Source organism: Sitodiplosis mosellana, unplaced genomic scaffold, assembly GCF_009176505.1.
Source record: "Sitodiplosis mosellana isolate CC-2019 unplaced genomic scaffold, AAFC_SMos_1.0 Smas_scaffold_6226, whole genome shotgun sequence".
NCBI lineage: Eukaryota > Metazoa > Arthropoda > Insecta > Diptera > Cecidomyiidae > Sitodiplosis > Sitodiplosis mosellana.
Window position 1 is genome coordinate 14221866 of NW_022601467.1, and position 14395 is coordinate 14236260.

Sequence of the window (14395 nt, forward strand, 5' to 3'; positions counted from 1 at the left end):
ACCAAAGCAATTTTTTCCAATTATAGCATGAAAAATCATCACATTCCGATTGTCGCTGCAATTTTCAAATTATAAAACATGACACGCGTAGAGTGTCAAGTTGCAACGTACCACTCTTACGCTCAATGCAGCTCATATGAGCACATTCAAGCCAAAATACAGGGATTTTTTTTCTTCATTTTATCCCTTTACAATAAATTACACATTATCAATTAACAGTTTAATTTTTCTGAAAAGATTTGGAATTTATCCGTGCTTCGAAAGCTTATTTATTTTGAAGCATACTCAATTGTTAAGGTGAATTCCTCCAAATTTTACATAAATTTCAGCAGCAATATTTCTTTCCATTCTCAGCAAAATGTTAACGCAAATGGATCGATCAAAAGATCAACCGTTGTGTTTGTTGTCGATTTTGGTTGTAATCAACGAAATTGAACAACGTGAACAAACTGCGCATAACAGAGAATTGGTTTGTAAATGACAAAGCGATTTTTTTTCGATGACTGGATGTTGTGCTTGAATTAATTGCTTCTATAACTGGTTTTATTTGGCTTTGTAATCAATATTTGTTGTATCAGACTTAGGAAAAAAATAATACTTTTACTGCTATAGTTCAAAGACGTTATTAGCGCCATCCAGTGGAATGACATTCGATAATAATCTGTTACATATGAAGTTATTTAAAAATAAACGGGTTTGAGTCAATTGAATAATTCTAAAGAGTTTGTTTTTGAATACAATACTTCAATCGATTCAACAACCTACACGTGATCATATTTATTTGAAATTAGACATCATCATGGTACATCATTCTACTCGAATTTTTCATATAGCGAGTAAACTACTCCGTGGAAATAAAGTCTCATACACGAAAAAAAAATGAAACTTTTTCATAGAATTTTTTGTGTAAACTCTACGACATATTGAACGAGTGCGAGCACCGAAAATGAATTTCTGCAACTTTTCTGTATTTGTCTCTCGATTTTGGTTAAATCAATGAACTCAAACAACGTAAACAAAGTGTGTCTAGCACAGATACCGCTGCAAAATGATAATAAAAGTGAAAATTTATTTCGATGACTGGATTTTTTGTTTACATTAATTGCTACTTTAACTGTCCCTGTTTGGGCGTTTCATCGTCATAAATATTCAACAATTTGGAAAAAAAGAGTATTTTTATCGCTTTGTTCGAAAATAGCGGAATATCAGAATATAGTTAAAAACTTGTTGATTCAGCGATCAACACAATGCATGGGTGACAGACATTTTCTTGATTTACAAAGACGAGTTGAATGACTTTGCCACGAGATCAGTTTAGGTCACCTGATCAAACATCTAAATTTCTTATTATTACTTTGTCTGTCTGTCTATCTGTGTCCGCTTCTTTCTCTAAATCACTTCGAGAAACTAATAAGCAATTTAAACCAACCGCATCAGCAATTTTTGCATAAATTCAAGTTAAATCAATTTTTTTTGATTAATTTAAAGCTAATTTTCAATTTCTCCAGCCTCCCACCCCCAAACGATGAAAAATAGTGAAAGTAACTGCCAAATGTCGTGAAATGTGTTTAGCTACTTTTCCCCAAATCTCATGAAAATCAAATGAAAGTCATCGATTAGGATCGTTATAAAAGCCAGTCCAAATATAAGTTCATCAATAGTCTCTGGTTGAAGCCATTGGAATAGACAACGATTTTACAAATATGTGGATAGTGAGTGATTATTTTTCGGAAACCGTATAGAAAAAGCAAAATTCATCTCGAAATCAACTAAATATTGTGTATTTTCAGAAATTCTTCGTGATTGCAATTTTGGTCGGCGTTTGCGCTGCGAGATGTCAGGATGCCGTTGCCATCGGCAGTATTGGAACGCTTCCATGCTCACTTATTGCACCAGGTGTAATCGGAAATCAGAATATTGGACCAGGTGTCGGTGGCATCAACCATTTGGTTAACCAAGACGATGATTGTAAGTAATCGTGCAGATTTTTTAAAAAAACGAATAAAACGTATAGCCACAAAAATGCTGAATACGAAGCAATAAATTCAGTGGATTGTCGGTCATTCAGTAGTATTTCGAATCGTCTGAGTGAGTCTTGAAATCGATTTCGTCAACATGATGATTTATTTGTATGTTATTTCAGCTGATTCCGGAAACAGAAGGCCAGGCATTTTTTCGAATAATAGAGACCAGTAAGGACACGCATTGATTCCCATTCATCAAATTTCGGATTGATCATCGTATCAGAACTGAAGCAAAATATATAATACATTCTCTGTGAGAAATAAACGGAAATCAGATGGAATAGATATTTATTTTGGATCAATGTTAATTTCATGTAAATAAAATGACAAAAAATTTCAAATCTCATTATTTAATTCACTTGATTAATAAGACTGAATCTATCAAAGCGATACATCAGCTTGAAAAGCTTCAAGCTTTCAACGACTGGGTAGCGTCAAGTTTTTGTTCAAGTCGAACAAATCGCCTGCATTGCCCGTTCGTAACTCGATGTGAGCAACAACCGCACAAAGACACTCCATTGAGAAATAATCAGCGGGCTCGATTCGAGTGACTATATCGTGAAACGAATACCTGTTTTCGGAAATATTTACATTTTATGCAATCGGCATGTGTTAAGTTTTGAATACAATGACTAAAATAGGCAAAGGCGTTTACGTGAGCACGCTGACAGCAGTTTGATCGCGTAGCTGACAATAGCAAGACACAGCAACCGAGCAGCAGCGACAACAACAACAGTCATCACTTATATCGTTTCCACATTTATGTAAACGAACCGAAAATAAAAGAAAACCGAGTAAGATAAAGATAGAGCAATAGACGTGTGACAGAAGAGAAACGCAGAGATACATTGAACACAGCTTAGGGAAACCGTTGAAGAGCATTTTTTATTTGGATTTGGTGGTGAATGTGAACCGATTGCTTAACGAACTGTGTTAAAAGCGATATCATCAAGAAAGAACAAGAATAAGTTTTACTACGAAGCCAACAGCAACAAAAATCTACACACAAAAAAAACCAGTAGAAAAGTAAAAATAACGTAATCAAGTGTGCGTGCACATTGCGTCATTTGTGTAACCAAATCGGACGCAGCTCTGTGTCTCTTTACTTTCATTCAGAACATTATAACACGTTTACTGGAAGACAGCTTGTTGATACAACAATTTGCTCACGAAAAATCGTAGCTCCAACAAGTTGTCACACCGTACAAACGGGAACAAAGTTTGGTTCTTTCTTTTGTCTTGCTTTTTTTTGTCGTCTGGTGGTATTTAGTAAAAAAAAGAAACGGACGGGCAGTTTGAAACAGAAATCCGAGGAGTATTGTTTCCTTCCGATTTCTGTCTATGTTCATTTCAGTATTGTTGAATAAAAAGTGTCATTGTTGAAGTGATTTTGTGTGTTTATGCAAATTATTTGAATCACAAAACCAACTCAAATGTGTTGCGGGCAATATTTTTTTGAAATTGACCAAATTGACAAATATGAATACACTAAAACATTGAATTGAGTCAAAACAAGTGTGCAGATGTGCTGGTTTCGTCATCGTTGATATTTTTTTCGTCTCATTTTGGAAACTGTTCAACACATCCATTGCGCGATCTCGTTTTGAATGTGACTCGAAATTAATTTGGACAAATCACAGAATGAACTGAAAAAAATAACGAACAATGTGCTTGGGTGAAAATATTCGGGGTTGCTATTGCTGTAGATGGACGAGACACAACGATGACGACGATGAAAACACCAAATACATCAGTAGCGATAATGAAATCATTGTAATCGGTAAGAAATTAATGATGAATATAAAAACACTTCCTTCTGATTGATATCTCTAGCATATTGATTGACGCTGAAGTGATGCGGCGCATGAAACAAATTGAAACGGCTGTTAGCACAATTACACGAGTTTCTTTGATCGATTAATAGCACACCTTCAATCAGAATCGTCGAAACAAAACTTATAATATGTGTACATTTGCAAAATGCCGTGTGCAAAGCAAGAAACATAAATTAAAAATCAGAGAGAGAGAGCAAAGCGAAAAATTCTTACAATTGAATTTATTATTGTTCGTTTTTGTATAAATAATTTGGCATTTGACCATTATTCAATTAATTTCGCATGTTTTTGTTTTCGAATTTGTTGCATTTAATGGAAAATATTGACTGAAAAATACATTATTTATGACCGCACACACCACTATATACCGTGTGTTTTTGTTTGTCTGTTTTGTTTGTTTTCGATCCAATGTCGAAAACCTCCTTCATGAAACTAAACTATCGGCTGTTGGAAAACTGATAACCTTTTACAACGATTAAAAACACATTATAAGCATTATTTATTTTGATTTGAAAAAAAGTTCCCTCTAACGGCAAGCGATGATGTGATACACAGATATTCATAAATACAACGGCATTTTATTGATTCAATAATGCATTTGACGTGGATGTCGATGTAAAAATAGAAATTTGTAATGGCCCTATCACAATTTGGGTGCTATGCAAATTGTGTGATATGTCGATATTGACTGAACTGTTTAGAGTCAGAATCAAAGTAAATGTGTTGCCATAAATGCGCCTTATGTGTTGCGACTCGTTTTTTTTCCTGTGTGTGTTTCATGTGTTGTTCCTCGATGAATAGGTAGAGCGTAAACAGAAATAAACCTTACTTAACCTTGAGAAATCCACTCTCCAGGTATGCTAAAATGCGTAATCAAAAGGCAACTTGTTGCTTTCCATCGCATTATACCACATACAATACACTTACCTCGACTGTATTTTTTATTTTCGGCGGCTTTTTTCCCTTCTTCTTCGTTGACAACGAACAGAAGTTTCGTCAATTCATTGTAATAAATCAGAAATAAAAATATACAATATCTGGATATAATGTCATTTTTCTTGGAATTCTCCGTAATTTATACAAAAATTGAAAAAGAAGAAGAAAAAAAATCAAATAAAAAGAAATATATTGACGACAGTTTGATTTGAAATTCTAATTCTTGACCCAAATGTTTAAGCCATTGAACAGATGTTTGTTTAAAACAAAAAAGAAGGTGGCATTCTTACATTTGCCACCATGATCAATGCGTTAGATTCTATTGCAAGATTAGCGAAATTAATTCGAAAAGTTGCAAAAAAAACCTAACTCAAAAGACCGATTCTCAAATAAAGAATAAACAACGAACGGTATTGTTTTAATAATTCACATTTGCTTTTCGTTTCATTCCGATTGAAATATGTGTGCACAAGGCTTTGCATTTGTAGTATAAATTCCACAAATATTGCTTTTTAATTTGCACGTTGTTGTATTTCAACAACTTTTTTTTTGTTCGTTTCGTTTTTTTTACAATCGATCCCATTCTAATTACACTCACTTTGCTTTACATGTGAAAAAAAAATCATTGTTTCTTTTTTGTTTTCATTGTGCAGAGCGCCGCTATGGATGCTATCGCTTGGGTGTATTCGCATCGATAATTATCGTGCTGCTGCTAATTTTTGGCACAATTCCAGTCACACTTACCGTCAAAAATAATCGAATCCTGTTGATTTGCTTATGTAGCACATTAGTCGTCGTTACAATTTTATTATCTCTGTTTATTGTGTGGCAGCAAAAGCAGGCCAAACGTCAAAGGGAGCACAGCACGCGACCGTACATCATGCAAAAACAAAATAAGGTAAAAAATCACAATAAATGTGCATGCACATGCACACACACACGTACAGCCATTCAAAGTGGAAAGAAGCAATTCAATTCATACGGAAGGCAATGGCCTTTATCGGTGTTTAATCATGCTCTATTTTCTATCCATGTTTAGAATGCCATGTATACATCTGTGCCAACGTCGCCATCAGCCCGAACATCATGGATGTTTTGGCAGACGAACAAAAATGACTATGTTGATCATCCGTTAAGATGTCCGTCAATAAAACATCATCCAACAAAAATCTCATCTCTGCAAGAGGTATCCGAGGCGCCGCAGTACACGACAGTCGTTTAACGCAATTTTTATGTATTATTTACAAATTATAAAGTCAATTCGCAATAAGAAGAAAAAAAGACGAAATAAAGAAAGAAGAAAAACCCGAAAATTTTGACCTTTTTTCCGTATTCTGGGAAATTTCATTCAAATGAAAACACACACAAAATATCGGGGCTATGAGGTTAAATCTAATAAAAATTAACAGAACCTCATGTCGACATCTAGTGACGCAATCATCAAACATGTTCGTTTAACCTTTATTATTAGAAGAAAAAAAAACGCAAACACGAAATTAATGAATGTATTTCTGTGTTTCCCTCTTGATGTTTTTTCACGTGCCGTGTTTCATGCTGTTTATAGTCTGCCATTGCGATTAGGACAGAACGTTAAGCTAAATTAAAAATTTATTGAACTTTCGTTACTTCGTTTTAAAGTCTCAATTATTTATGTTCGACTTCGGTCATGAGTTGCGATTACATCTAAATGTCTGTTTGCAAATTGATTGTCATGCCGACACATAATTCTCAAATGATTCTTGTTTGCCTAATTTTAGCTACACGCCGACGATTATTTTGTTTATTCAGTTTTCGCCCATTGAAATCCACCTTATCTTATCTCGCATGACTGGAATGTGGCTGTATTGATTTTTGCTTTAATTATTTCATTCAATTTTTGTTGATCTGCAACTTCGATATTTGTTTTACACGCTATTAACGAATCGATAAAAATGACAGAGACGGAGAGAAAGAGAGGAAGAGTTGTGGGAAGATTTTCTTGTTTTGTTACTCAGTCCAACTCATGATGTTTATTAGTGATAAATTATGTAACAAAATACAATAAAGAGATGAGTGCGATGCGATTAGTATCCAATTTCCGATGGTTTTATACGTAAAATTACGGGAACGCCTGAAATAAAACGAACGTTAGGGGGTAACGTTTGAATAAAATAAATGAGAAAAAAAAATCGACGCTCATTTAACATACTTGTACATGGAAGAATTGCAACTTCTGTGACAACGGCCGATACCAGTTCGGGCGGTGTAACATCATAGTACAGATTCAATGGTGTCAAATTCGGTACCGATTCCCAATTAGCAAGTGGCGAATTATTTTCATTTGATTTAACTACGTCATAAGGATTACCTGAAAATAAATCCCATGGAATTTGTATGTAAACAATAATTTGTGTGCTCTGACTGTAGCCGAACAGTAAACATCCGATTCTAAAATTACACTCACCAATTTCATTATAAACAAATGCGTCCGTTTGAACTCGTTCACTAAACTTATGCGTTTCGCAGCACACAAGCACCGGCACATTGTATGACTTGGCTATTAAGGCAATTTGAGCTGTACCAGCTCTTGACATTACATATCCATTTGCTAATAGTGCATGTGCTCCTAGTAAAACTTTTGTTACCTATAAAATAGATTGACATCGTTTAGTGTTGGCTACGGAATTTGATTGTTCTGTGGGAATATTGTTGAAAAATCAAAATAATAATAACTTTAGTCACTAACCTCTGGCATTATAAAACCGGCCGCATTAATCAAGACACAGGTGCATTTGATATTTTTGGCAACGAGTCGACGAAGCATCTCTCTGCCCTCATGCAATGGTCGTGCATCGACAACAATGACCCGGAAATCTTTATTTTTTTTCGCTTCATTCAAAATATTCAGAATGACCGACGAACAACCGAATGTTAAAATAACATCACCATCGGAAATTTTCTCTTGAACCGTATAACTAATCGCTTCGGCCGCTTTATCAATTTGATCCCGTACATAGGTTTCGATAGATTCTAATAGGGTCGCCTTTTGCTATTGCATAATAAAACGGAATAATTGCGTAATTTAGACTAGTTTTCTCAGGGCTATTTCATTGAATGTTGAGGAAATTACCTTTGCATCACTTTCAGTTTTGGGCAATTGACGCAAATGGAATTGAATGAATTTCATAGCGTTTGTAACCGAAACAGCCAACGGTCGACATTGCTGTAAATAATTGCCACAGGTTTTGATGACATCTTCCAAGCTACGGGAGAATTCCTTCTGTAACGGTGTTTGATATTCGGCAATCACTTCTTTGATGGCGCTCATGAATGCCAATCCACGTGCATTGCAACCCTTTACAATGCCACTCGAATATTGTACACCGAGTCGAACGATTGCCGGATGAATGGTGCTCGAATTGAGCAGATTAGCGGGTGATATGTCTGCGTACAAATGATTAAATAATTTGACTCGATGCTGTTGAGATTTTTTCACTGGCGTTGGCTTTCGAGCACTCGCTTCTCTCGATGTCGATGGAGTATTTTCGTGTTTTGGCTTTGCACCTGTGCTTGGACCCGCCTTTGGCTCTGGACTTTCTTTTTTCGTCGACGTTTTTGAAGCTGATTTCTCGGTAGTTTTTGCCGCTTTGGCGGCTCGTTGTGCTTCTTGAATTGCCCGACGTTCGGCTTTCGATAGTTGTTTCTTTTCTGATTTTTCAACGGCAATGTCACTTACTGCTGGTTGACTTGTTTCATTGCTAATTTTCAGTTTATTTAGATCATTTGCTATTGTTTCGACCGGTTTGGATTCTTTCTTTTCATTGGGCTTCCCATGCTTCTGCGTTTTTCGATGAGTATTTTGATCGGATGCAACGGAATCACCTTTTCGAGACGCCGATGATTGATTCGTAGCTTTTGTATCCGGTTTCATTTCAGCTTTTTTCTCATCGGCATTCGGTAAATTTCTACTTTTATCTTGTACCTTTTGCTTAGAAGCCAATTTTGCCAAACGACGTGCTTCACGCTCATTTTTCACCTTGTCACGATCAGCCACAACAGGTTGCTGTTGCTGTTGTTGACCATCAGATGCACTAGTAGTTTTTTCTTTCGATGCCATTTTTCCTAGAACACGATCAAAAAAAAACATTTCACTTTAAAGTAAACAATTGGTTCGGCAAAGTTGAGCTTGCAACTTACGAATAAAGTATTTATGAAACAAGTATAAAATTGTTGTTGCACTAAATATTGAAAAGAGTTTGAGATGCATATTATCAAAATTGGTTGAATTGAATGAAAAATATGCGTGTGTGTTATTTAAAAAATCATTATCGTCGTTCGATCGACAAATAGCAATAAAACATTGTAATTGTGAAATAAATTCGAAATTGACTACACACAGCTAAATATAAACTGAGCGCCGCAACCAAATGAAATTCGACTGTATTGAATAATTTAGATAACATTCACATCACTTTCATTTCAACGTGACAAAATGAAGATAAATTTGAATACCTAGGGAGGGTAATGGCTTCAAAATCAAACGATTAAATGGTATTTACCTTAGATTTTGTTGTTTTTTTCTTCTTCTTCAAGTAGTCGGTTCCGTATGCCTAAATCAATTCACAGTTGTAGTAGGTCTTATTGCAACTTTCTTGCATTTGTTGCCCACATGTAAGTTGTACAAATGTATCTCTCTACTTGTACTCCCTTTGTTGCGTGCACAGAGTGATGTGCTGTCAAATTTTCGAGCTGTCAAATGAATATGTGTGTGTTATTGTATATGTGACAATGCGAATGAGTGATACAACAATAATTCACGGGCGTGAATACGACGTATACTTGCTGAAATCACTTTGTATTTAATTTTCGAAAAAATCATACTTAATTTAGCATTGTTTAAACGAAATGTTTATGCTGTTCGCAAATTTCATGAGATTCCGAGGTGCATGACATGAAGTGCGTCATCGAATATTTGTTGGTTTTTAATCTGAAATGAGAAATATCTCATAACGATTGCAGTAGTAGCTCGAAGGCGTTTGACGTTTGTGCCTACAAAGAAAAGAAATTACGCAGAAGCACGCCGCGAAATGCACAGAGTGAAAATAGATTGGCAAAATAAATAACACACCAAATCCATCTTTCTAACACATATTTGGGCAGAAACCAGTTTTGCCGTGATTGATAAAAATTGCATATTGCGGATGGTTTTAAAATATACAAACAGAACGAACGGAGAAAGAGAAAGAGACGATAGACGAAAATTAGGGGGCCCGAATCAAAAGGAAAAAATAAATAAAATTAAAAAAGAAAATAAAAACGAAACGCATAATTATTCCAAGATGGATCGTATTTGGAACATTTCTAACAAGACAAATCGAATCAATGTGTGAATAAGGGAGAAATATATTATTTTTATGTTGTTAGTACGAGTGCAAAACGACGACGATTATCAGAAGTGACGCAATTTGTGTTGAACGAGAAAATAAAAGTGTAAGAAAAAAAAATTGCTATTGCTTTGCCTGAAAGTCAAATTAACACACTGTTTGTCAGCGCACATAATTCGTATTGCGAGATATACTTGACGAGTGCACTGTGAATTTTTTTTTCCTTCGTTTTTTTTCTCTCTCTCGTATATATATAAAAAAAAACAAAGACGACTACGACTATACGGCCCATAGTGTCAACATGGAATTTTCGGAAAATCTAGAGTCATTCAGTCATTTTAATAATGATCCGTTTTGTAATTTACTCGACGAAGAAATTCCACAGAATATTTTCGATGAATTAATGAACGATGTGAATTGCAATGCGCTTGGATTTGACATGAACTCGGTGTCATCGGAAGACAGTGGCCGATCGAGTTCATCATACGATGATTTGGGATCAAGATTGGATACATTCAGTGATCAGGCGATGTTAGAAGTGCCTCAAATCAAAACTGAACTGATAAAGCAGGAGCATGTTGAAGAGGAACCAAAGTCACCGAGCCATTTTGTGTACGGCTCCAAAAATATAAGCAATCACAATGCCAACATCAATGTGACGACAGCAATTGAACCGATTGAAGTGTCACGACCGGCAGTATTTGCCACCACACAACAGACCTTTACACAAATTCAACAGCCACAATTTGTGTTGTCACAACCGAAAATTGTCGTGAAACAGGAGCCCATCAAGTTTCACACCCAATCGAACACACAGCAAATTTTCACATTGCAAACGGTGAATGGACAACAGTTTGTGGTCACAAATGCAAATCAAACACCTGTACATACGATTGTCAATGGAACCACCGGAATTCTAACCAAAATTCCAGTCGTACCCGTCACAAGCATCATACAACAACAACAACAACAACCGCCACCACCACCACCCATCACAACGCCCAAAACAACAAATATGACAACGGTCGCGCTACAGCCAACCAAATTAACAGTTAAATCGACAACCAACACACCACCGCAGACCGTAAAACCTAGCAAAAAATCTGGGCACAACATTATTGAACGACGTTACAGAACATCTATCGTATGTATTTCCCATGCCATTCAAATTTCCATCACAAACTATTTTACAATGTCTTTCTTTCTCTCTTCAGAATGACAAAATCACCGAGCTGAAAAATTTAGTGACCGCCGGAACTAGTGCAGCCAATGCAAAAATGAATAAATCGGGCATATTAAAGGTGAGTTCGCCTCTACGGTGTGTTTGTTTACTTTCACGGTTCGTATTAAAATATTTATCTGTTTCTTTGTTACTTTTAACAGAAATCAATCGATAAGCTGCGTTCGTTGGAAATTGAAAATGTTGAATTAAAAGTGGAAAATCAGCGATTACGTCAAATGCTTGGCATGAAAGCAATATCCGATGCTGGTTCGCCGTTATCACCGCCCATATCGAATTCCAGCTCGCCAATGCCACAAATAATGTCCGAACCAACAACACAAATGAACAATTCCGATCCATTAATTACACCGAAAACCGAGACTGATCACAAAGTGGTTTTCATTCAACGCGGCCTAAGCCCCCATTCCAAATTCGCATTATGTATTTTTATGTTTGCCGTTGTAAGTTTAAATAGTTTCGGTTCGCTCATTCTTAACGATCAACGTCCGAACATTGATTTGGCCGATGGCAATTATAACATGGAAATGGCACGTCGTGCCATTCTCTCCAATATGATTGATGACGTAAGTGATGAGTTCTCTTCTGATGATTCGATTGAAGAAGAAAAAAAAAACAAATCAAAGACAACTGGATTGACTTTCATTTTCGTTTTTCATTTTACAGCCATACACAATGTTCTTCAATTGGAAAAATTTGGCAGTGTCTGTGGTGAATTTTCTCATTGTTATGGCATGTTTGATAAAATTGTTGGTTTACGGTGAACCAATTGTTGATCGTACACATTGCAAATCGAATGACATGGTGAAATTGACACAGGCTACCGAAGCCCACTTCAAAAATGGTAATTTGGCCGCAGCTACACTCGGATACATGCGACAATTGCAACAGTATGGCATTTGTTTGCCATCGTGCACAAGCATCACCTGGTTTGAGTGTTTAACCTATACCACATGGCAAGCGATTCGAATGTTCATATTTCGTTTGCCATTTGGCACCTGGTTGTCACACAAAGTTGGCGGCCTGTTTTGCTCAAAGGATACGCGTACGCAAGCGATGAGCACATACAAAGAGATTGGATGGATTTTGCATCGATTGAATCAAATCGATTTGATGGATCTGCAGAAGAAATCGAGCGAAGAGAAGAACAGCAAACGTCGTCAGATTTACGGTATGATGGTGACATTGTATGCCGTGAATATGTGCGAAACAGCTGAACCGCTGATGTATACCAAAGAGATGGTTGAAGTGTATTTGACGGTCGCCCTGCGTCTGAAGTCAATGAATAAACTACGCCTCATATCATCATACTACTTGCGAAAGGCAAAGTTTTTCCATTTGCTTGGAACCACACAGAATCGCCAATTCGATTGGATTTTCAGTGAGCATGGCTATAAATTTGTGTCAAAATTGAAAACCAGCTTTGGCAACGTTGATTTTGAACGTGACAATCAACTGGACGTCATCGGAGCTAGCAATGTGAGCTACGAGCCAATTACACAGATTCAGCAGCGATATTGTAAATATGTGATCATCAAATCGTTGGAAAATTTGTTGGGCTTTCGAAGAAATACCGAATCGTGTCCGGTTGCAAAACAAACCGATGACCGAAACCAACCGATCGAACAGACACAAATGATGAAGGTGCTAATGCTAACAAAGCATCTCGAGGACGCAATTCACACGGACAATGACAATGATTTTGTATCGATTTCGTGGATAGCACGAATTATCACCGTTGCAGCCAATTGGACTATGAACGATTTGGAAAAATGTGACCAGCTGTATGGAGCGATCGATGAATTTCCGCAACGTTTGCGCGGAACGAAGAGCAAGGAGAAGGCGCTGTTGAAATCATTATACGTGATTTATTTGGCGAAGCGTGAATTTGTGCATCGAACCAGAGGCGGTACCTTGACACCCGATAAAATGCGCATCATTTTAAATCGCTGCAATATCGCTAGTTGCTTGCTACAAAACTATTTGACATACAATCGTTCGCAGAACATCCAACCCAGCACATTGATCCGGCTCATTCAGATTCTAACCTGCGATTGGTTGCTTGAAATTCGAAGCGAATGCTGGGAAATAATGCAGAGCACTGCGGCCGCAGCAACATCAAATGATTGCGATGACGAAGGGATTAGCGAACCATCGTCACACTTCTCACAATTGGAATTGTATCAATTGGACCTGACCAATTTGTACTTGATCTTTGGTACAAAGCAAATGGGCATGTCACGTATCAATTTATACGAAGCCATTTACCGCTTGATGGCCAATGCACTTCCATTGGAAACGCATCGGCTGCTTGATCGAAACATAATGATAATGCGTCAGTCGAAACCAAATTTAATTTGTGTGGTCGGAAGCAAGGGTAACTCAGACGATTTGTATGTGTGCGGTGAACGAGAACGAGCCCGATCAATGATGCTCGTTTGCAAATATTTGCAAGCTCAAGTGGGCATCGAACGTGCCGGCCTTTTGACACAAGCCGCAACGATATTCAAACAAATCGGAGACACGGTGAAAACCAACGAATGTCATCTTCTGTTGAATATGGTTAATGGTGATTAGGTTTCGGTATAGTGTTATTTTAGTGCATTAGCACATGATCATACAAATAGACGATGTTCTCAGCGCGGAGATTAAATGAACAATTATCAAGCATTGCTATGGCTGCAATCGTATTTCTTACACATACGTTTAACAAAACAAAAAGAAAAAATGGCTTTTTATATAGCTAAACGAATCAAGATGAGATACTGATAAATTACAATACAAAAAATGAATTACTAGACTTAAGCGGCACATTGTTTTGCCTCTTTATCGAACGGACAGTTCATATTAATAATCTTTTCGGTATCATTTTGCTTATTTAGTTTGTAACATTTGTTTTATATAAGTTATTTATGGTCGGCGCCAAGAAAAAAAATGAACCGACCACATAACCTTCTCATTCTTTTATAGTACGAATGTTTTTTTTTTCGTTGGGAT

At 36.6% G+C, this 14395-nt stretch overlaps 3 protein-coding genes across 5 annotated transcripts; 2 read left to right on the forward strand and 1 right to left on the reverse strand.

Moving 5' to 3' along the window:
* Positions 1-2701: 2701 nt before the first annotated feature.
* Positions 2702-6127, forward strand: LOC129578680 (uncharacterized). Its single transcript, XM_055467591.1, has 3 exons — positions 2702-3804; positions 5449-5693; positions 5835-6127. Exons 1-3 carry the CDS (start codon positions 3690-3692, stop codon positions 6015-6017), a joined length of 543 nt encoding a protein of 180 aa, XP_055323566.1. The 5' UTR covers positions 2702-3689; the 3' UTR covers positions 6018-6127.
* A 641-nt stretch (positions 6128-6768) lies between these two features.
* LOC129578679 (translation initiation factor eIF-2B subunit delta) lies at positions 6769-9500 on the reverse strand. Of its 2 annotated transcripts, none has more exons than XM_055467590.1 (6): positions 9334-9500; positions 7905-8896; positions 7521-7823; positions 7239-7419; positions 6984-7142; positions 6769-6905 (listed from the first exon to the last, which is right to left on the reverse strand). In XM_055467590.1, exons 2-6 carry the CDS (start codon positions 8889-8891, stop codon positions 6859-6861), a joined length of 1677 nt encoding a protein of 558 aa, XP_055323565.1. In that variant the 5' UTR covers positions 8892-8896; positions 9334-9500; the 3' UTR covers positions 6769-6858. The 2 variants fall into 2 exon arrangements, with proteins under 2 accessions (XP_055323565.1, XP_055323564.1); XM_055467589.1 differs by lacking the exon at positions 9334-9500 and adding an exon at positions 8972-9258.
* A 28-nt stretch (positions 9501-9528) lies between these two features.
* LOC129578678 (sterol regulatory element-binding protein 2-like) lies at positions 9529-14273 on the forward strand. Of its 2 annotated transcripts, XM_055467587.1 has the most exons (5): positions 9543-10264; positions 10428-11302; positions 11373-11459; positions 11542-11964; positions 12065-14273. In XM_055467587.1, exons 2-5 carry the CDS (start codon positions 10460-10462, stop codon positions 13973-13975), a joined length of 3264 nt encoding a protein of 1087 aa, XP_055323562.1. In that variant the 5' UTR covers positions 9543-10264; positions 10428-10459; the 3' UTR covers positions 13976-14273. The 2 variants fall into 2 exon arrangements, with proteins under 2 accessions (XP_055323561.1, XP_055323562.1); XM_055467586.1 differs by having other exon boundaries at positions 9529-11302.
* The last annotated feature ends 122 nt before the right edge of the window (positions 14274-14395 follow it).

What these genes read in the sequence shown, in the direction of transcription:
- LOC129578680 (XM_055467591.1), top strand. Translation starts at nt 3,690, where the DNA reads ATGTGCTTGGGTGAAAATATTCGGGGTTGCTATTGCTGTAGATGGACG. An exon ending in TAATGAAATCATTGTAATCG is followed by an intron (nt 3,805 to 5,448) that starts GTAAGAAATTAA and finishes TTCATTGTGCAG; the next exon opens with AGCGCCGCTATGGATGCTAT. An exon ending in TCATGCAAAAACAAAATAAG is followed by an intron (nt 5,694 to 5,834) that starts GTAAAAAATCAC and finishes ATCCATGTTTAG; the next exon opens with AATGCCATGTATACATCTGT.
- LOC129578679 (XM_055467589.1), bottom strand. Translation starts at nt 9,041, where the DNA reads ATGCATCTCAAACTCTTTTCAATATTTAGTGCAACAACAATTTTATAC. An exon ending in CCGGTTTTATAATGCCAGAG is followed by an intron (nt 7,420 to 7,520) that starts GTTAGTGACTAA and finishes TCTATTTTATAG; the next exon opens with GTAACAAAAGTTTTACTAGG. An exon ending in ATTTGTTTATAATGAAATTG is followed by an intron (nt 7,143 to 7,238) that starts GTGAGTGTAATT and finishes ATTTATTTTCAG; the next exon opens with GTAATCCTTATGACGTAGTT.
- LOC129578678 (XM_055467586.1), top strand. Translation starts at nt 10,460, where the DNA reads ATGGAATTTTCGGAAAATCTAGAGTCATTCAGTCATTTTAATAATGAT. An exon ending in ATAAATCGGGCATATTAAAG is followed by an intron (nt 11,460 to 11,541) that starts GTGAGTTCGCCT and finishes TACTTTTAACAG; the next exon opens with AAATCAATCGATAAGCTGCG. An exon ending in TCTCCAATATGATTGATGAC is followed by an intron (nt 11,965 to 12,064) that starts GTAAGTGATGAG and finishes TTCATTTTACAG; the next exon opens with CCATACACAATGTTCTTCAA.